At 46.4% G+C, this 22,828-nt stretch overlaps 1 protein-coding gene across 1 annotated transcript in view; it reads right to left on the reverse strand.

The window, feature by feature from the left end:
- Positions 1-942: 942 nt before the first annotated feature.
- TTI1 (TELO2 interacting protein 1) overlaps positions 943-22,828 on the reverse strand; it is a 50,677-nt gene continuing 28,791 nt past the window's right edge. Inside the window, exons 4-8 of the mRNA XM_033186389.1 lie at positions 20,638-20,786; positions 16,869-17,009; positions 14,711-14,915; positions 14,340-14,427; positions 943-1,573 (exon numbers count right to left, since the gene is read on the reverse strand). Of these exons, the coding sequence (XP_033042280.1) occupies positions 1,390-1,573; positions 14,340-14,427; positions 14,711-14,915; positions 16,869-17,009; positions 20,638-20,786 (767 nt within the window). The 3' untranslated portion in view covers positions 943-1,389. The remainder of the gene's footprint in view (positions 1,574-14,339; positions 14,428-14,710; positions 14,916-16,868; positions 17,010-20,637; positions 20,787-22,828) is intronic.

Below are 22,828 nucleotides of genomic sequence, written 5' to 3' on the forward strand. Positions count from 1 at the left end.
AAAATGAGAGAGAGGTGGAGGGGGAATCTACATATTAAAAGAGATTTATTTTTTATTTTTTATTTTTGAGACGGAATTTTGCTCTTGTTGCCCAGGCTAGAGTGCAACGGCATGGTCTTGGCTCACCGCAATCTCTGCCTCCCAGGTTCAAGCGATTCTCCTGCCTCAGCCTTCCTGAGTAGCTGGGATTACAGGCATGCACCACCACGCCCGGCTAATTTTGTATTTTAAGTAGAGATGGGGTTTCTCCATGTTGGTCAGGCCGGTCTTGAACTCCCGACCTCAGTTGATCTGCCCACCTCAGCCTCCCAAAGTGCTGGGATTACAGGCGTGAGCCACTGCGCCCGGCCTAAAAGAGATTTATTAGGGAACATACTGATACCAGCAACGTACATCACTTATTTGGATCCTGATCCAAACACACTGGGGAAATTCAGACACTGACAATATCTGACAATATTAAAGGCTCATTGTTAATTTGGTTAAGTGTGATAATGGTATTGTGGTTTACATTCAAAAAGTTTCAATGTAACATCTGGGATTGGCTTCAAAAAAATATGGGGTGTGGAGAGAGGTACATGGGCGGGGCACAGAGGAAGCAAGCCTGGCCATATGCTGACTGCCAGGGAAGTCGGGTTCATGGGGACATGGGACTTCATTACACTATTACCCACAGTAAAAAGTTAAAAAAAATTAACCTCCTGCTTAAAAAGTATCCAAAACTTTCTAATGAGTGTTTGCCTTTGGAGAGAGAAACCAGACAGCTGGGAAATGGGGAGGGGAGATTTACTCTTTACTGTTTTCTGTTTTGTACTGCTTGGATTTGGATTTTATACCATGGTTCTATGTTAACCATTCAAGAATATAAACTCATTAAAAAACAAAAAACAAAAAAACCCAAACCACCCAGTTTAAATAACAAACTTCAAAGTGAGCTCTTGATCATACTTTTCATCCAAGAAGTGTCTTTATTTCCGTTTGTTTCCCAAAGAACAGGTTAGGTACAACAAAATTAGTTCCATCTCATTATTTGAAGAGAGGGAGGTGTATGCAGACGGAGGGGAACTGACCTCGTGTGTGTGTGTCTGTGTGTGCATGTTACCTGTGAGGGAGCTGGGGCTATGGAGATGGTAGGCTAAGGAGTTAAACCCTTAGAGCCACCAGACAATGTCACTTGAAAACACAAGCTATGAAATATAAATAACAGTCAGCTACTTTCCTTCAGTCCATTTCTAAGCAGTCGTGTGATTGATCAATTTATAAATCGATTGGCTGACTAATTCACCTTCTCTGCTGCCACTGCCACCGCCTATGGCCAGGGTGGGGTCAGCCCAACTTCTGGCTGGCAGGGGAGGAGAGATTGGTGGCCTCTGTAGTGGGGGAGCAGGGTCACTGCAGCTCCGTGAGCAGGTGGAGCACGTTGGCCGTGTACAGGTTTTGCTGCCCGCTGGCCCCGCGCAGTTGCACGGGGTGGAGGCTGGGGTGGGGAGGTGTGAACTGCACGGGGCAGTAAAGCTCATTCAGGAGGAACCAGGTGGAGTCTGGGTCCACCTTCATCAAGTGGAGGAAGACGCTGTGGAGAGATGGAAAGGAGTGAGTAGAGGGTACAGGCGGGGAAGGTGGGGAGTGCTATAGCCCCAATCAGGAGGCTATTGACCGGGCTATTTGAGAAGAAACCGGTAACAATATCAAGTCACTTCAAATAGTAGAAATAACCCACTTGAATTCATAAGACAGGACCAGTAGGATGGTCCCAAAGCCCAACAGAAATACAGGTAACAGTTTCATATCCACTGACATACAGAAAACCAGTAATTAGTCTAAGCAGAACAGTATTGACAGCAAACAAGCTCTTGGCAAAGAAAGAGGCTGTGTTCCAGAGTGTAAAGCAGGAGTTTTCATAAAGAAGAAAAATGACAGAGTGTACCCTTTCTTAAAGGCTTTGCTCAGCTCACAGGCCCAGCCCAGGGTCAGGGGCAGGCCCAGGGCAGGGCTCCCTGTCCTGCTCGGGGGCCCTGAGCAAGCCTCATTATTATGGTCCTCCAGCATGGTGCTGAACTTGGCAGCTGGAGCCTTTCTGGCCGAGAGCCATGGATACTTGGTGGTGCGAACAGACACTCATGGCTCTTGTGTGAGGAGCCCGTTTCCTCACAGGGATCAGATCCACAGAATATGCTGTCTTTGGCAGGCTGGCAAAGGGCTCCTTTATTCTCCTGGGGCAGGAATGGCTAAGCCCTGCTCTGTAACCTTTGGCAGAGATAGAGCACTGATGTCCTCTGACACGTGACAGGGACAGAGCTCAAGGGCCCGCGCTACTGAATGCCACACAGCCACCGAGGGTGGTTTTTGTCTTAGTCTGAACTTTGGGGTCATAACCTGTGCCTCTTAGCTGCTCAAATACTATTTCTGAAAGATCAGTCATGTGCCCAGGGCCACTGTGTTGGGCAGTCCAAGGGTAAACTTCATACGCGGTGGCAATTCAGTCTGGCTTGGCAATCCCTGGAAGAATGGGGCCCTCCCACAGTGGGTGGGGCCTCCCAGCCAGTCTGCCCATCTCAGCTCAAAATTGCCTGCTCAGAGGCTGGGCTCCCCATGCCATTTTGTCCATACTACTGTGCCCCAGTCAGGCTGCCCCTTACTTTTCTCTTTTGGGACACCTTTCCCAGCACATATTGACTATTGATCATCTCCCTTACAACATAAGCTCCCCGAGGGCAGGGACCAGCGACCACATCTGTTCTACAGGTTGCTGTATTTCCAGCACCTGGAATGGCATGTGGTCAGCATCCAGTTAAGGTTGACTGAGCAGGTTCTCATTTCTCTTTTATCTTTTTTTCCCGTGCAATATGTCCATGTAACAATGAATGAGTTCTCATTTTAATGAGGACGTGGCGAGTTACTACATTGCACATGAATGGCTTTAGACGACACCCCTCTCTAGAATACTTAAAATTCTACAAAAGGATCTGAAGGAGGGGTTAAACTCTCACCATCAAGGAAGGAACAAGGAAGATTATTAACAGAATTCAAATTATCAGAGGCATCACCAACCATGTGGCTTTGGGAAGTTATTTAACTTGCCCTGTTTCAGCCTCCCCATTTCAAAAATGGGGGATGTACTTCACTCAGGCTTTTGCTGAGGTTTAAAGCACAGATCAAGCCCTACACAGTCTAGCACACGTGACCCTTATTTACCAATGAACAGTATGTAGTATCTATTTGATAAACCACATTTTATTCTTGGCAATTATTCTAAGGAGCCTCTTGCATACTGTTCAGCATTAAATAGGAACTTCAATGCCTGGTAAGTGGGAGTAAATTCTGGGTTTTAATTTCACTGATATGAAAGACCTGCACCCTCAGGGGATTTGGGTCTTACCATGAAGCCAGTCTTGATACCATCCTTAGGTGTAATGGACACACACTAAGGAGGCCAGGGAGGCAGTGGAGGAGTGGGGAGGGCGGACAAGGGCACTGAATTTGTTTTTTTTTTTTGAGACAGAGTCTTACTCTGTTGCCCAGGCTGGAGTGCAGTGGTGCGATCTGGGCTCACTGCACCTCCACCTCCCAGGTTCAAGCCATTCTCCTGCCTCAGCCTCCCGAGTAGCTGGGATTACAGGCGTCCATCACCATGCCCAGCTAATTTTTGTATTTTCAGTAGAGACGGGGTTTCACCATGTTGGCGAGGCTGGTCTCAAACTCCTGACCTCAGGTGATCAACCCTCCTCAGCCTCCCAAAGTATAGGATTACAGGTGTGAGCACCGGGCCCAGCCTACTGAATTTTTTTCTGGCCTGTTCTGTGCCCAAACAATTTTAGTTTCCTTTGCTTAGGATAATCTTGTGTTTATAACCTCCACAGTGGTTGCCGGAGAAGTGATTAGAATATTCTAATTCATCGTTTCCACTTCACCGCAGAAAGGAGATGAGGCCTGCGTGGGAGACAATTTTTGTTTAAAAATAAAAATATCTCTGATAATTAGAGTGGCAAGGGAAATTATGAAAAAATGTACCAAAACCGGTGAGCAGATTTCTATTTACACGTGACACAGTTGACAGTTTTCCCTGGTGCCAAAGACTGTTAGAATGCAAATGGTTTCATTTGATTTTTTTTCCCCTTTCAAGAGCTGGAACAATTTCTCAAGCTACAGCATGGCGCTCTCCCAGCTTCAAGGAATATTTTTATCTGGGCAACACCCAGCAAAGTGGTGCCACGCGACCCAGTTCAGTCATAGCTGCGCTCTGACTTACACAGCATGAAAACGCTGCAATGTTCATTTTCTGAGCTCTTTTTTAACATGCTAAATATGAATGTTGTATTCATTGGCAGGAAAGGAAAAGAAAATAAGGCACTCTCTTTGCCCTGCAAGATACCCACATAAAATATTAGCAGAAAAGCAAAGGGAAAACATGTGCAAAGTTCACCTTCTTTTATTAAGCAAGAGCCAAACTCTTGGAAGGATTGTTTTGGGTCTCATTTCTTTGCTCTTAAAGGGGCAGATGCCCCAGAATGGCAGGAATGCACGTTCCTTCTCTCACCTCTGTGGCTTGGAGCAAGTTATTTTGCCTCATGAACCTGTTTCCTCTTTCTCCAAAGATGATCACACCTGGCCCACTCTCCTCACAGGTTTGTTCTGAAGCTCTGAGGAGAGGGGGTGCAGGACAACACTTTGTAGTATATAACGAAAACAGTATTCCTTCTTTCCTTCCAGAGAGAGAGACAGAGAGTCTGAGGCATAATTATCACTACCAACCTTAGCAGCATCGCCATGCCATGGATAATTTTCAGACACCCTGAAAAGGGCAAAACATTTGTCTTTGGTTTCACCCATAACTTTCTCCATACTGACTTGGTGGCAGGGCGGGGCGGGGGGTCCCAGTTCTCAGTCAATGGTGTTCTAATTTTCCCCATTATTTTCAGGAGGAAACAGATGCAATATACTCTGTCCTCTGCATGCCTGAGGTGGGGAGCAAATGCCATGCCATGCAACCAGGTGGCTGGCAGGCGTAGCTGTGCTCTCCTCCCCGAGAGGCATACGGCCTGCTGAACTCTAAATGCGACAAATTCCAAACCTGCACCCTTCTTGGCTTTAAGCCCTCGGGAGCTGAGCCTGAGGCCCAGGAGGTGTGATCTAAGTGCTTAGCACAAGGCTTTGTTCCAAACTCTGGTGCCACTTTGTCCTGGGGCCAGTTCCTGCCCAGCCTTAGCTGGAAGAGGGACCCCGAGAGAGTGAACAGCTCAAAGCCAAAGATGGTGAAAACTCCTTTTACATAAGCCAAAGACAGAAGACAAAGACAGGACCTCTGCTTTGAAGTGACTGGGGTAACGGCCTGGAAAATGTTCCCAATACATCTTACAATGCGCCGGGATGGCTGTTGAACACACCAAATGGCCAGTTCCATCTTTTTTCAAACCCAAAGAGAAACACTTTTTTAAAAATGTATGTACACCATTTAACTCCTGAACAAAAATTTCTTTTCCTCCCCCAGGCCCAAATCAGTGGCTCCAGGGAGCACAGTTATCAAGAGATTATCTGGTCCCCAGAGTATCGGGAGGCACTCAGCTGTGCCGCATGCCTCCGAGTGTCCTGAGGCGACTGATTATCTCTCAATAACCTGTAGGGCCGTGTAGCTTAAATGGTAACTTGACTTTAAAAAATTTAGAACTCGCTGTTCGGCAGTTTCTAAGCAACCTGTTTCCATGGCAAAGAAGCCTGGTGTTTATACTGATTTTTCACTTAAAATGCGGTTTTATTGAATTTCACTCCATGCAGGCAGCCATTTGCCTGCACTTCAGCCCTATCTACAACTGACGGCTATCAGTAAGTACCTAATAAACTCCAGATGCCAAACCAGAAGCGGCTCCTTCCTTCATGATCAATATGGGGGTGCTCCTAGTGAGCAAGCTGGGGGCAAGGAGGTGGGAATGGGGAGGGAGGAAACCTGCTCCTGGAATCTGGTCAGCTGGGTTTAAGTCTTATCTCTTCATGGTTCATCAAACATTTACTAGAGCCTGGTCCAGCCCAGGCACTAACTGAGGTGCCTGTGGCACAAAGACAGAGGGACAAAAAAGGCTCTGCCCTCAGGGCTCCCTGTCTGCTGGGGTAGACGAAGGGATCACAGAGGCCCATGGCGCACTATGGCAAGGGCCATTCTAGAAGTGATGTGCGGGGTGGCACCAGGCATGGCTTCCTGAAAAGGGGCACGGCAAGTTGCTTCTCTGTAAAGAGCAGGTGGACCAGATCAGTTCTAAGATCCCTGGCAGCTCCAAGAGACCACGAGAGTTTTCAATCATGGGCACTGGATCCTTATCCACCCCCACCCTCCCAATATGGCAAAACCAAAAAGAAACCCCTCTGCTCTGCTGCAGGAGCGAATATTACAGAGTATGTTCCCACCATCTCTGTCTAGACAACATCTGCTCAAAGGGAGCTCTAGAAAACCACCAGCCAATGAAGGCCCAGTGAAGCTAAATAAACTGTAACTGAAATGCGCGGCTTCCTGCACTCCTGGGTGACACGCTATTCTTCCTCTGTCAATTACTTGCTTGAGGGATCTGCTGTTCTCCGTCTCTTTCTGGATTTATAAAATGCTCTCATGAGCCGTCAGGGTAAATGCCAGTGGTAAAGAACATGTGGCTTTGTGATCTGTTTGTTTGCTTATTTATTTGGGGCTTCTAAAGAAGTTACTCAGAAATGTCTCCTTAGGAACACGATACAGGCTCTATGTGGGCACCGCTAAATGCAGTGGGAAAGTAAGCTCACTTGCGGGAAAGCAGGCATATCCACTAAGTTATTTTGGTGTTCCCGTTGTTCCTTCTCTGGCAGCACAGCCTGCACACTCTCCTTCTCTCTGGCCATCTCTTCTCCCATCACTCTGTACATGCTGATGCTGCAAATGAGGCTGTGTGTTTCCTTTCAAACAAATGGATGCTCAGGGTGTCGCTGCGTCCTAGCCAGCAAGCAGTGGGGCTGTGTTTCTATACTCAGTAATGTACTCTAATGGGTCTCGGTTCATTGGTTAACCAGTATTTCAAGCCTGTCCCTTCTTGCTATTCAATTTAGCTATCTTTCCCTGCACGGAGGTTATTTTTTGTTTCTAAATGTTGGAAATGGAGGATTATGACTTGAAGCAACGATTTACTCTTCAAATAAATACTACCAATTACCTTTGCAGCTATACGTGCTTGTTAGACTTAACTATATTTACCTGTTCAAAACCATTCATCTATCGATCTAACACCAATATGCGTACTCACACAGAGACCCATATCAAAAATATTTAAATGCAACAAGGGCAGGCTTTAAAACCATAAACACTAGTAGAAGCAAATGATGCTAACCATACCCCTAAAGTGCCACAAGATAAAGTATCATAAATGCAGAGGAATGACTCCATTGCTTTGTGCATATTTAAAAGGATATGGCACTGAGAGGCCCAATCTGTTACAGACAATTCAAAAATAAGCCAGAACCTAGGAGGGTTTAAATCCCACTGGGGCGAGATTTAAAAGCGGCCTTTTCCATCTGGCCAGTTCTCCTGCCTCCAGGAACCCTGTAAGCCTAGATCCCACGACAGTGCTGTTGGGCACAGATTTCAAAGTGGCATTCTGTGCTGAGCACTGTGAGGGCTGACTTGGACCTTTCCCCCTGCTGGCTGCACTCTCGGGCCACATTCAGTTTCCTGCACCTCCCTGGAAGGTATGTACCCTTGAAGATACAGACATCTTCATAGCAGTCCACCTATCTTGCCCCCTCCTGCCTGAACTGTTTTCTTGTAACCTGTGCTTTGGCACTAAGCCAGCAGCCTCCACTCACGGATGTCTTCAGAAACAGCTCTAGGAAATGTACTTCTGTATTTACTGCAAGGACGTTGAGGATATTAGTCACAATAGTACCCAGTGTTCTTTTAAGATGACCCATGGAGAAATTTTCAAGCCTCAGTAATAAGGAAATCCATGCTTCTTTCTGAAAAGCTTTCTTTCCTTTTCTTTTTAAAAACTCTTATTCAGGTACTTCCTGTACCATTTTCCTCTTTGCTGTCTGTCAGTATGCACAGAGCCACTCTGAAAGCTCCTCTCTAGCAAGAGTGCAGGGCTCTAACTGTATTGTCTATATTAATCTCAGCTGGGTCTCATCTTGCTTTTGCTGTTATTTTTCCATTTAAAAAATTTCTTCGCTTCCTTCCTTATTTCTTTGTTGCAAACAATTTATAAGATGTTCCAAGTCATTTTTGGAATAAGAAATTTAAACAATGATTAACAACTACTATTTAGTGACTTTTACTCTGTGGTGGTATTATGTGCTACCTGACTTTACTGCATCCTTGTCGTCGTTGTAGTAGATGAAATAAGCAAAATAATATATATGTTCTTTTCAGTCTTATGGATGAGAAAACAGAGACTTTGAGAAGTGAATTAATTTGTCCAAAGCTATCTTGCTATTGAACAACAATGTGAGGCCTTGGTAGTTACCTTTGAAAATCTTCAACTCTCAACACAGCACTTGGCTCATCATAAGAGACCTAGTAAGAATATTTTAAAATACACACATACAATAAGACAATAGAGATCATCTCCCTGGCTACTTTACTCAGTACTGAGACAACATTTACTTCCGCGCCTCCGAGGTGTTCGAGAGGGATGACAGAGCCTGCAGAGTGAGGAAATGACTACCCTGTGGTCGACCACAGCCTCTGACGACCGAAACCCACTTTGTGCGGGCAGTGCTGCGACCAGACTCGATCTGTCATCGAGAGTGTTCTGTTTCCAACCTGGCACGGCATGTGCACTGTGCATACACACCCCACGCTTGGCTTTCCTACTGGGTGGTAAGATGGTTGACCCTGGCAGGTTATCAGTGACATGACAACACCAAGGAAGTAGGGACAGAATTGGCAGCATTGAATTTAAGTAGATTTAAGTAGCCCAGAGGTCCCTGCCTTCAGTTCTGAAACCCAGCAACCCACTTGGTTTGTAATCTGCCTGCCAGATGTTTCTTATCTTTGACACCATGAAATCAGGCCTATATATGCAGAGTGAACAGCTTCAGATCTGAGTGTATTTTTAGAACAATGGGACTCAGAAAGAAAAGCAGCAATGCCTGTCAAAAGATGGATAATAGGAAAGCTAACTACTTGGGTTTGGATTTGTCAACTATTAATCAAGTGTCAAAAGGAAAAAATATTAGGTGTGCCCTCATTTCCATGCTGGGTGCAATCCAAGGGGGAACAGCTTTGCAGTCCAAGCTCAGCCAAACTGCCCACACCATTTAAGGCTATGAGCTACTAATTTCAAGCTCAGCTGAACTAATGGATCACCTCTGTGGCTCCTCATCCGTTCAAATATAATAGGCTCATGTGTGGGTAAAGAGAGGAGTTGGGGCTCTGACGGGGATGAAATGGATGAGCCTGTGCCAGTCTGTGTTCGTCCAGGGTTTGAAGGCACCAGCTGGTTCTTTGATGGGTTGGGATCCTACTGCTAGAAAGAGAGCAGGGAAGTCAGTCAGTAAATGAACCTTCAAACCTGGTCCTGACTTCTGCAAACCGTGGTGGCACAATTAACATGAAAAAGATCTTTCGAGGTGAAATCCCCAGTTCAGATTTTAGTAAAGATGAAGCAGGCTTACAACTAGAAATTCTGTGGCCAGTGTCTATGTGTCTGTGTATAACATACACAGCATGCATCACCTATTTGGGAAATTTACATACAACGTACCCCACATAGGTGTGTACACAGATGTAAATATACCTTCAGAACATAAGCAGAGGGCAGAGGCCCCTATCTTGTTCCCTCTAATTCTAGTCCCTAGAACAGTACCTGGAGACTCCCTGAACATACTAATGTGATTCATCCACAAGGACCCTATGAGAATGAGGTTTTCATCACCCCCAGTTCACAGAGGAAGAAAATGAAATGAAGCTAAATCATTTGCTCAAGGTCACATGGCCCGTCAGATCTCAACCTCGGTTTGTCCAAACCAAGGCTGCTGCTTTTTCTCTCCCACACAATGGTGAGGCAGAGGGAGCTGGAATGGCAACCTCCCCAGCGCCCCATCGGGGCTACAGCAACAACAGCATCCAGGCGTCGTGTGGCCGGAAGGTTTACCAGCTGGTCACCACCTGCTGGCACCTGCATCCCTATCTGGGCTCTGGGGTTCGCAGATGGGGGTAAGACGAGGGGTGGAGGCCAAGCATCCTAAAAGCTTTGTTCCTCTATTATGAGACTTATTGGGCACTGTCTTCATCTTTTTTTCTTTTTCTTTTTTTTGAAACAGTGTCTCACTCTGTCACCCAGGCTGGAGTGCAGTGGTGTGATCACTGCTCACTATGGCCTCGACCTTCCAAGGCTCAGGGGAACCTCCTGCCTCAGCTTCCCAAGTAGCTGGGACAACAGGTGCACACCACTGCGCCCGGCTAATTTTTATATTTTCAGTAGAGACAGGGTTTCACCATGTTGCCCAGGCTGGTCTGGAGCTCCTGAGCCCAACTGATTCTCCCACCTCGGCTTCCCAAAGTGCTGGGATTATAAGTGTGAGCCTCAGCACATGGCCTAACTTCATCTTTTCAAAAATAGGTGTTGTCTAGTTTTGTTTCCTTTTAGCCGAGGGTAAAAAGGCTCATTGGATGATGTAAAACCTCACTGCAAAAGCCAGGGAATCTCAGAGTCTAAGAGATGGGCCCAAGGAGTATGGGTTTAATAGAGTTCAACTAGGCTAAGTACATGCATGGACTTCAAGGAAAAACAAATTTAGGATGTATGCTCTCTTTTCAAACTCCTTTCATGTACAGGAGGGAAAAGCTACATGGCCAGAAAGGCACAGAACCGAGAAGGCCCAGGGCACGCCAGGAGACATCTTGGAGGCCGAGAATTTCAATCAGCAAAGTTTGCCACTGCAGTCGGCCGAGATGGGGGCGTGGCTGATCTGACCTGTTGTCTGTAATCCAATGCCTACCCTCAGGGACACTGTCTTATTTTTAGCTCCTGGTATGCTAAGCCCTCCTCCCACACCGCAAATATGATTTGCACATTTGTTATCCATTGAAGTTACTTAACTAGAGGGACTTTGGGGGAGCTGGCTTTTTTTTTTTTTTTTTTTTGGCATTGCCAGTTAACAGTGACACCTGGTGGTAACACACAGCAAGGTCACACCCTGCCCTCACCTTCCTGCCCCTCCCCCATATCTCCCCCAGTTGGAAGATTTATGCCCCCTCCATACAAGGCACACTCACTAGATAAAAGCATTAAACTGGAATGGCATCTCTGTTCTTAGCATTTACAACCTCGGTTATATCAACCACCCCCTGATCAATTTCCATTTCTAGAGTTTACAGCCTGGATGTAAAAGCCTGCCACAAAGGCTATATTTAATATGACAAATTAAAAAAGCAAACACTGGTTTGGTCATTCTTTGGAGCCAGGAAAAGCAAACAGGAGCAAGGAAAAACCCAAGCGTGATGCACATAAAGAGGAACTCTCATGGGGCTGCTAAGTCTGCCTCCACCCAAACTCGATGAAGGTGCCCCCTTAGAGGTCCTAAGCCCACCTGCCAGAGGGGCCCACAGACATGGCTGCTCTACAGGGCCAGTGCATATCCATCTCCTTCTAGAATGCATAAGGCCTTGCACCAGCCTCCTGCCCTGAGAGGTTCCCTCACCAGCCCTCTGGCAGACAGGACAGCCATTTCCAAAGCAAGCTGGTCATCTACCCAGGGTCGGAAACTCACTACCTCTGGTCTTCTCTGGCTTTTCTGAATACTAAGCCAAGGTTCCCGCTTGGGCCCTTGCAAAGAACACAGTTTTCTCTTCTCCCACAAGGGTAAGCATGTGTAAGTGCGTCATTTGGACTGCGGTATGGAGAATACCTAGAGGGGCAGGAGTGGAAGTGGGACTGGTGGTGAGGTCTGTCGTTCTGGTGGGGATGATGGTGGCCTGGCCTGACCTAGTGGCTTGGAGGTGTCATTTTGAGAGAAGTCATTTTGAAAGCAATTTTCCAAGTGAGGTAGGCAGGCTTTACTTTTGGTCATGGATGTGGGGTGTGAAGGTCAGAGAAGAATTAAGAACAAACAAGGGGATGGATGGCAGGGCCATGTGCTGAGATGAGGACTCCACCTCATGCAGGGGACTTGGTTCCTCAGTACCAGTAGGTATGACTTTTCTTTGAGATGGAGTCTCACTCTGTTGCCCAGGCTGGAGTGCAGTGGCGCGACCTTGGCTCACTGCAACGTCCGCCTCCCAGGTTCAAGTGATTCTCCTGCCTCAGTTTCCCGAGTAGCTGGAATTACAGGTGCCTGCCACTACGCCAAGCTAACTTTTTGTATTTTTAGTAGAGACAGGGTTTCACCATGTTGGCCAGGCTGGTCTCGAACTCCTGACCTCGAGATCTGCCTGCCTCGGACTCCCATAGCGCTGGGATAACAGGCATGAGCCACCCACCGCACCCGACCGCCAGGTATGACTTTTCAATACTAAGTGGCCCAACCCCCCACCCCTCTCTCCATGCAGTAATGAGGCTCACAGAGAGACCAGGCTTCCTATTGTCTCAAGCTTCTTCTCCCACTTAAAGAGCTTATTAATTTTGGATCAAGGACAAGACTGATTTTTCTTCCCCCCCATTTCAAGTTAAGTTTGCAGGTGATATGTGTGAAGCAATCCACCTAGCTCTTCCTCCCGCTCCCTGCCCGTCAGGAGGGAGGCCATCTGACTCAGCCGCTGAACAGAATGTGCTGGAGCAAACAAAGGGAGCTGCAGTCAAGTAGTGGGGCTGCGTGTTCCTCCACCTGAGGCTCCCTGAACACCAGCTCAAGATTCAGCAAGGTCCAATTCCTGGTTTAATTGCTTTCAGCGGCAAAAAAGAGAATTAGAAATGAAAAGATAATGAATTGAGAATATTAGCTTATTTGATGGTTCTAAACTTGAAAGATGGGACGGGGTGGGTGTAGGAAAAGTAGAATGGAATGGGGAATGTGAAAATCAGACCTTTGTAACTCTTGGTTGTAACAGGCATCTAAATTATGTTCTTGAGTTGCACTTTAAATTACAGCACAATCAGCTCCAGGGGCACCGCCCAGGGAGGACTATTTTCACCCTAAGTTGATTCTCTACGGAATAAAAATGCCTGGGGACACAAGCTGGTTAGGATGCGCCCCTGTGCTCACGAAACTATGACTGATTCTGGGACTAAGGGATGTGACGGGAAAGGGACAGGAAGAAAAAAGGAAATGGGAAATCAAGAGTAAAAAACAGCAAAGGACAATAAATCAATTCAAGAAGATATTACCATCACTCCCACAGAGTGCAAGGTTTATAAGGGGCAAGCTGGTTCTCCTCACTGCACAGTCAGAGCAGCCTTTCCGCCCCTCAGGGAATGAGGTGACTCCTAACTCCCACCCCACTGAAGAGGATCAGGGATGTGCCTCGAGAAGCTAGGAAGAAGCAGGGATTCTGCTGCAGGCATGAAGCTGGTGAGGCTGAAGGAGCTGCAGGGCCCAGAGCAGCACACAGTGCCAGGCCCAGCTTTCGCCCCAGCAGCAGACATCCTGGGATGGCAGTTCCAAGATGCAGGCTGCTCCCGCCTGGAAGGAAAGCTAGTGGAAGAGGGGCAGAGTAGATTTTGAGTCTCACGTCTGGGGAATGCTGTTGTGCTCAGAGAGTTTCAACTCTTAGTCCTAAAGTAACCAGCAATAGCTTCTTCTCCTAGAGGTGATACAGCTTTTCTCAAATAAGCATGGTCAAACTCTTAGAAATTGGAAGCACCTAGTTTCAGAATCAGAAAAGGCCTTTTAAGCCATTAGTCTGGCAGCTCTTAATGTTCTTTGGGTCACAGATTCCTATTAGAACCTATGAATGGTTCCTATTAGAAAAAGGCACATGTGCACCTGCCTGCACACAAACAATTTTGCATGGCACTCGTGAGGGTTCATGGCACCAATGCCCATCTAAGACCTGCCATGGAGTCGACGTATGCCATATCAGGAACCCAGCACTTTCACTTTGCTGTTGAAGGAGCCAAGGCATGAAGAAGTGCCAGGCACCGGGTCTCCAGGCCTAGAAACAGATTCCCCTCCAACCCAGGAGGGTGCTGAGTCCTCTCTAGCACACCGTCTTTCTGCTTCTTGACCCTCTGGAATTGTTACTGACTTTGCAGCAGAGGAAAAGGTTACTGGCAAAGAGAAACACATCTAGTAAAAATACCATCTCTAGTGCTGGCACAGTTAAAGAAATTATCTTAACCTGGCAAGGAGAGAGAGAAAACAGCAGAGATGCCTCAACTCTGCTTGCCATTAGCAAATCATTTGTAATTTAGAACAAACGTAAAGGGATGCGGGTGATCAGGCAGACGTACCTCCTGGCAGCCTCTTGTAATTTCACGGGCTGTTTGGCGCTGAGGTAAATCAAGCAGGCATCAGCCACTTTATTCAGGTCACCCTCACCTGCAGAAAAGACAAACAAAACAAGCGTCAGCCCTCACACTTCATTTGGGACAAGCAGTGACCAACTGTGTCTGGAGAAACTGCAACAGCTAGGCAAGATGCCCTGGGCTCTCTACTCCATCCCGCCAAAGAACACATCAAGATAAACAGACAAATAGGCCAAAATAAGACGGAAGGAGGTACACAGAGGGGAGTGGAGGGGGGCACAACTGAGCAGAGGGCATGATGGCAGGGGTGAGACAGATGCTGAGTGTGTGTTCAGGTGGAACTGCCTGGTACCCACCTAGGTCCAGTCTCTCACAGAGGGGGCCCAGGCCCTGTAAGACAGCCAGCTGCAACTTGAAGGCCAGTGTGTGCGAGTAAACTGGTCCAGCCCTGGCACTGATGGGGGCCTGGGTAACTAGGGAGCCAGCCAGCTTTGGCAGGACATCTTTGCAGAACCGGCTGCGTAGAAAGTCGCCACACTTGCTTCCGAGAGTACGTAAAACCTGCAGAAACAGCCCCCAACCTGGTGAGTGAACATCGCCAATGCAGCAAGAGAACTAAAGAACACTTGGTAATTCGATTTCATCTAGGTCTCTGCTTGGAAAAAAAATAGAATTACTGCTGTTAATTCCTTGCCCATGGTTTGTGATTCTGACAGTTATGAATTTGGAGGTCTCTGCTCCCAAGGCATTGTTGCTTCTATCCATAAATACAGATTACACGGCGAATAATTCAAAGGAATCTTGGGTTGGATGAATAATATGATTAATATCTTGATTTCCCTCCCATTTTTGTTAAAAAAAAAAAGAAAAGAGAAGAGCTTAAAGCAGTTCACATAGATCATTTCTTGAATCTTCCTAACATCCCTTGAGAAAATACATACGCTTTTAACTGTAGCTAGCTTAGCAACCACGAACACTACGGCCCAGCTGCTGCCACATGCAGGCATCAGGAGGTGAGTGACTGGGCCAAGGTCCCTGGGCTGAACAAAGGCAGGGTCCCTGAAGTTGCAGCCGACTTGGTGTTCCTTCTGTTCAGCTGTACAACCTCTTATGCACATCACCCTCATTCTATCTTTCAGAACAGCTAGTTTCTTTGCATGTCTTGTTTTACACTTTCTCTAGCAGAACATATTGAAACGTTTTGCCCTGCCGCACAAGACTGAGTATACAGGATAATAGGAATTTCTTTAAAAATTGGTAAGCAAGGCATAACCAGTACAGAGTGTCTGCTGATTTTGCAGAGAACAAGGCTCTCATTTCAGGTCCCTCAGCTGAATGGCACAGCTTCTATAGACCTCGGTGTCATCATTATGTCTGTGCATGGGGAAAGCAGCCTCAGTTATCGTGCACACATCTTTTTTTTTTTTTTCATTTTTCTTTGCTTGCTATTATTTCAGACAACCTATTCTCACCAACCCCTCCCCCCACCCCCCAGTACATCTGGATAAGATTTAGCAATACCTACCTCCCTCCCCCTTAATCTTCCTCTTTTTTTGGCACACATACATACACAAGCACACGTGTCATTTTGTGAATTTCGTTTTGGGAAAAAAACACTAATTTTTAAATATTTTAATTTGGTCTAGTATATGCTGAAGAATTTACAGAAGATCAAACTACTTTGGTCAACTGTATCTGGTGCATTACCAGTTTCATTTTGTGTCCCTACACATCTTTTCTCTCTGCTTCATCTTACGCACCTTCTTCTAATTTACGGTAGCTTGTTGTGGTATGTATCTCTGTAGGTTGCCTTAAGGGCTTTTTAGAACAAGAAAGGATATAAATAAGCTAAAATATCCATGCTAATGTAAGCTAAACTAAGCCAGGGAGAATAATATATATACATACATATAGGACTTACATATATATAGGACTGTTAGCTTTTCAAAGCATTTCACCAAACAGTCCCATTTTATCCCTGACAACACTATGAGAAAGGTGGGCTAGGTGTTCCTAAGCCCAACACGAAAATGGGTGGTCCCGGGTTTTGCCAGCGTCACTCAGCTGGGCAGAGGACACCCGCTGCTATAACCTCGACCCCTTCACCTTGACTCCTGTGCAGTGCAAAGAACATGGAGTGAACTCACTGCTCTGGGTTCCTATCACTTACTAGCTGTTTGATTGTGAGAAAATTCCTTAACTTCTCTGAGCTTCTTTCTTCCTTTGCCAAAAGTAAAGTAATATACCTACCTTGCAAAGTGGTTTTAAGGAGACAAACTCCTGTGTGGAGGAGTGCTGAGCTTACAGCCTGGCCTTTTCATCTACTAGTTCATCTGCTTCAAATTCAAAAGGAGACTGTTACCTTCTTCTTTGTGCTTTTCTTATGTTTCTATACTTTCTTCACAGTATGTGACATTGCAATCGGGTGAAGAGAACCAATCCAAAAGGCCCCAGTGAGCTCTGCACCTACTAACTCTACCCTCACAACAGACACGGGGGATGCTGGTGCAGTACCTTGAAGGCTCTAAGCACTGCCAGGGGAGCATCCCGTGTGAGTCGGTGCACGAGTGAGGGCCAGGCCCGATGAGCCAAGGGAAGCAGCTGGTTCTTGTGGGACTGCAGAACAACCACACACAGATCCAGCACATCCAAGACCTGAAAGAGACATGATTTCAGCAGATGGTACAGGCTTGAAAACAGATACCCGGGATCAAGTCACCATTTTCAAAGAATAACGTTTAGAAATGTATTAATTGGATAATTGTTTTCTGAGTGCTGACTATATGCCAAGCACTAGCTAGGTACTGAGGGGACACACAGGGACAATATACACATTTCCTTGCCTTCACAGGGTTCATGGTCAGCTGGGGAAAGACCTTAATTAGATAACGCCTAAATGATGATTAGCAACTGGGACAAGAAGGAAAGTCAAAGGTGAAATGCAAAGAAACGAGGGGAAGGATCTAAACCACAGACTGTTGGGAAGTCTTCGCTGAGGAAGGAGCTTCTAAAAGAAGACACAAAGGATGAGTAGGAGTTAGTTCTGTGAAGATTCATGCAACTGGAAACCGTGATGAGGAAGACTCAGAGGTGGAACAGAGCTTTCATTAGAAGTGAGAGAAGGGCGGCGTGGAGCGTTACAGAGAAGAGGTAAAATGGGGACCAACTACAAAGGGGTTTGTTAGGAATTTTTTTATTTTGTACTAAGTGCAGTGAGGAGCCGTCAAAGCATTTTAAGCAGGAAAGTGACATGATACAATTCATGTTTTAGAAAGGTCATTCTGGCTGCTGAGTAAAGAGACTTGAAGTGGGAGAGAGTAACAGAGAGGCCCTTTAGGATCCACATGAGAGGAGCAAAGTGATGTGGCCACATGATGGCGGCAAAGGAGAGAAGTGAAAGCACTGGAGATCTGTTTTGGAGATGACATGGCTTAAATTGTTGAAAGACTGGATACTGGGGAGGGGAAGTGAGGGTTTTAAGAGAGCTGCTTCCGTTTGAGGGGTAGCAACTGAAGAGATGCACGTGCCACTGAATGAGATGGGGAGCACGCAGGAGGAGAAAGTTGAGTGGCTGGCTAAGGGAGACCAAGTTCTGTTACCACTACATGGAGAGGCCCAGCTGGCAGTTGAGGTACAGGCTAATCTCACCAGAAAGGGTTGGGCTACCCTGCATGTAAACTGAGTATCAGTTACCTTCCTTGTTTCCTGATCTCTTACATCTCAAACTCACTGAAAAGAGACGGCCTGCATCAGTGTCGCAGGGGTCAGTACAATGGTCAGCGCAGGCTTCCCTCCCACACAGACGGCCAACCTTCACAGGGCAAGGCACTCGTTAGTCAGCAAGACAGAGCGAAGCCAGCCAACACGAAGCAGTAAACCCTACTGGGTGCCTACTATGTGCTGGTCCACACTGAAACTGGAACAGAAGGGGCCCTGCCATTGAGGGTTGAATAGTTAGGCAAGGGAGTAAGAGAAAGCTCAGCTGCACAGCAGGGAGCAGGGGAGCAGAGTGGAAATGGCTGTGGTATCACTGACAGGCTTGGAATGTGAGCTCTGTTATTATTATTTTTTTTTTGAGACGGAGTCTTGCTCTGTTGCCCAGGCTGGAGTGCAGTGGCCGGATCTCAGCTCACTGCAAGCTCCGCCTCCTGGGTTTACGCCATTCTCCTGCCTCAGCCTCCCGAGTAGCTGGGACTACAGGCGCCCGCCACCTCGCCCGGCTAGTTTTTTTGTATTTTTTAGTAGAGACGGGGTTTCACCCTGTTAGCCAGGATGGTCTTGATCTCCCGACCTTGTGATCCGCCCGTCTCGGCCTCCCAAAGTGCTGGGATTACAGGCTTGAGCCACCGCGCCCAGCCGTGAGCTCTGTTATTAATGGGACAAGTTACACGACATTTCATTCACTCAAAGATGCACGTTTCCCCTCTGCCTGGAATGTTCTCTTTGCATCTTTGCAGGGCAGGTTCCTTCTCAGCCTTGAGAAATGTTACCACCTCAGAGAGGCCTTCCCCGATGACCTAGGCTAAATTAGAAGGTAAGCTCTGTCTTAGTCAGCAGGGTTTTGCACTGAGTAGGTTCCCAACACATACCTGCTGCATGGGTGAATTACTATTTTCTATCAAACAGAACCTGCCTCCTGGGCCTCTCCATGTAGTGGTAACAGAACTCGGTCTCCCCTAGCCGTTCAACTTTCTCCTCCTGCGTGCTCCCTGACAGTCTTTCTCCAATATGTATGAATCCATGTATTGCCTCTCTCCCCACAACAGACAGGGAGTTCTGTGAAGACGGGGATCGTGTCTGCATCATCTCCTCTACCTGACCTGCACTAGTCCTCAATAAGCATTTAGTACATGAATGAGTGTATGTGTCTTTTTTAATGCTGTTTTATATTTATAATCAACAACTCTGTGAGGTAGGTACCATCATCTTCATTTTACAGATGAAGATGCTGAGGCTCAAAATGGTGAATTAAGTTACTCAAGATCACATGGCTAATAAGAGGCAGAATCAGGATTTGAACTGACTCAGGTATGTAGGTCTGACTCCAACGCTGATGTTCTTAATAACTATGGTATGTATACAGCTGCTACAAATCCTCTACAAAAGAGAAGGTCTTAAAGGATATACAGGAGTATGTTGAAGGCATCAGCCAGGCACCCACATTAAAGCTGTGCAGGAAAAAAGTTAAGTGCTTGCTGAATGGAACAACAGATGAATGCTAAGAGCTGTCTCGGGAAGACTAAACAAACTCCACAAAACACAGATCCTGAGATTTGAGATAATCTGTGATCAGGGTTTCCTAGCCCATCACCCCTGAGCAAGGCAATGTACCCTCATCACTAACAGTGAGTCACTAAGGCAGTTGTGTTTCTTTCTTTTTTTTTGTTTTTGAGATAAAGTTTCGATCTTGTTGCTCAGGCTGGAGTGCAATGGCGAGATCTTGGTTCACCACAACCTCCGCCTCCTGGGATCAAGCGATTTTCCTGCCTCAGCAACCCAAGTAGCTGGGATTACAGGCATGAGCCACCACGCCCGGCTAATTTTGTATTTTTAGTAGGGACGGGGTTGCTCCATGTTGGTCAGGCTGGTCTCGAACTCCCAACTCAGGTAATCCGCTCGCCTTGGCCTCCCAAAGTGCTGGGATCACAGGCGTGAGCCCTGCACCCGGGTGACAGTTGTGTTTCTCACTCCTGCTTGGGGGTAGGGAGGAATGTTGTTTCCCTTTGGGTGTAAGATCTTCTCCAGGGTGATTCGGAAAGCCCTGGCCCCCACTTCTACCCCACCCCACTGTCCTGTTATTGCAGTCACTACTGTATACTTTCAGCCCTTGCTGATGGGGGTGCTGCTTGGCAAACTGCCAGCAAGTCAGGCTATATTAGGAAGTGTTCAGGTTTCCCCTAGGATGAAAACAGAAAGAGAGATAAGGGCTAGTGTCAGGCTTGGAAGAATGATCTCTTTAAAGTATTAAAACCTGCATCCTACATAGCTGAGAAAATAGTATCCTTTCCAAAGCACATGGCTTTCTTTTCTTCGGAGATTCAGTGAATCCCCAAAACTTGTGGTTTTTAACGCAGGAGATTCAGCTCCCTTTGGCATCGGAGCAGACACAGAAAGATGTAAAACTGTCACCCCACAGACAAATTCCTTTCGATGCTTTCTCTTGGCCACCACACATGGACTAGGAGATAAGGGGAGCTACGTGCTCATCCGTGTAGCCACTGCCAACCAGGCCACACCTTAGTCCTGCTGCTCTGGGAATGCAGAGAAGCAGCTGCGCACTGACCTTCAGGCGGATTTGCAGATTTTTATCTGACAACAAGTGGATGCAGCGTTCCATCACGTCCATGGCTATTTGGATGTGCAACGGCAGTGGTGGCTCCACATCTGGATGGGTGTCATTCTCGTCCACTTTGGGAGAGACTGACTGTTCCTCTGGAAAAAAAGCACAACTGGGGGCAGTGTTGTATGAGTGATAAAACAGAGATACCTAAATTTCTGTTCTTTATAAATTACTCAGTCTTAGGTATTTGGTTACAGCAGCACAAATGGACTGAGACACCTCCATGCAAGGGGGAATGATGGGTACAGAAACCATGGTATAGCCATATAATGGTATTTTATGAGGTCCCTATTTTTTTTTAGAGACAAGGCCTTGCTGTGTCCATGCTGGAGTGCAGTGGTGTGAACACAGCCCCCTGCAATCTCAAACTCATGGGGTCAAGTGATCTTCCCACCTCAGCCTCCTGAATGGCTAGGACTACAGGTGCATGTTACCATGCCCGCTTAATTTTTAAATTTTTTTTATAGAAATGGGGGTCTCACTATGTTGCCCAGACTGGTCTCCAATTCCTGGGCTCAAGCAATCCCCCTGCCGCGGCCTCTCAAAGTGCTGGGATTACAGGTATGAGCCACTACACCAGGCTTAGCATGGGTTTTAACGACAAGAGAAATGCTTATAAAATAATATTGTCTTAAAAAGACAAAAAGCACAACACAAAATTGCATATGCAGCATGAACACTACTACATATGTTTTTGCATGGGAGGAAGTACAGCAAAATATTAAAAGTGACTGGGTAATGAGATAACAGATGACTTAAATTTTTTCCCTGTGCCTTTGGTCTTTTCTAAATTTCCATTAATGAATATTTAAGATAAAAACAAGATATATGGGAGGTTGAGGCAGGCGGATCACTTGAGGTCAGCAGTTCAAGACCAGCCCGACCAACATGGCAAAACCACATCTGTACTAAATTATAAAAATTAGACGGGCATAGTGGCAGGCGCCTGTAATCTCAGCTACTTGGGAGGGTGAGGCGGGAGAATCGCTTGAACCCAGGAGGCAGAGGTTGCAATAAACTGAGATCGTGCCACTGCACTCCAGCCTGGGTAACAAGAGCAAAACTCCGTCTCAAAAAAAAAAAAAAAAAATGCAAAAAGATAGCAGGGTTTTCGTGTGGAGCCTTGAAGCTGGGACGTTCCATGGCTGGCCTCTGCTCTATCCTTCACTTTTTCGTCTCCTCTTGGTTCATCCTTTGATTAAAAGGGGTGCATGTCTGTCTTCTCCACCAGGCTGTAAGAACTTCTGATGGCCAGAATCAAACCTTACTTATCTTTGTAGGTGAGGTAATAAGGGCAGCTTGGTGTAGTTCACAGGGCATGGAGTTTGGTTAGAGGAGGTTGGATCAAGTCTTGCCTCTGCAACCTATTAGCAACTTCTTTCATCCTACATTACCTCATCTGGAAAAAAAAGGGATACAGCATGTATACCTCACAAGCTACTGAGAGCACTAAATGAGATATTACCAGCCATTATCATTCTCACTGCTTAGTGTGCTGTGTTGCATGAGATAGATGTAAGTTTGTAAATGGAAACATCACAAGATTTGAGAATTGCATGAAACCCAGGCCAAAATCCCTACCCTGAAAAATTTTCCTGATCTACTTACGGCCCCAGCCTCCTTCCAACCCTGATCACCAGCTGTGTTCATTTCCACTGAGCAGAGCACTGCTCCCTTAACTTTTTCCAATTTCAGTTCCCTCTGCTGGAAAGACAGACTCTTACAGTAGAGGCTGCACCTGTCTCTAACAGATGCTGAAAAGATAAATGAAAATGCATTTGTAGAATGCTTGGATTTCTTGGAGAAAGGAACCTCAGATATACAAGGTGCTTTTATGTGCTTAAAACAAAAAACTCACGTCAAGCCAGCACTGAGGCAAACATTCCTTAGAAAGCCAAATGTGTGGTGTGTACTTGATGAATGATAAGCATAAGGATGATAGGCCTGTGCTTTTTTCCCCAGAGGGGAATTTGTTGTTTGAAATTCACCTATTGCAGAATGTTATTTGAGGGATGTGGATTTTCCTGGTATTGGAAGACGGGTTTGACTCTTTCAGTCTGCTCTAAGTGAACATCAACTAACACTAGAAGATCCTAATCATGAAGGAATGGATTCACTGACAGTGCTCACATTT

This window comes from Trachypithecus francoisi, unplaced genomic scaffold (genome assembly GCF_009764315.1).
Source record: "Trachypithecus francoisi isolate TF-2019V2 unplaced genomic scaffold, Tfra_2.0 Lachesis_group21, whole genome shotgun sequence".
Taxonomy (NCBI): Eukaryota; Metazoa; Chordata; class Mammalia; order Primates; family Cercopithecidae; genus Trachypithecus; species Trachypithecus francoisi.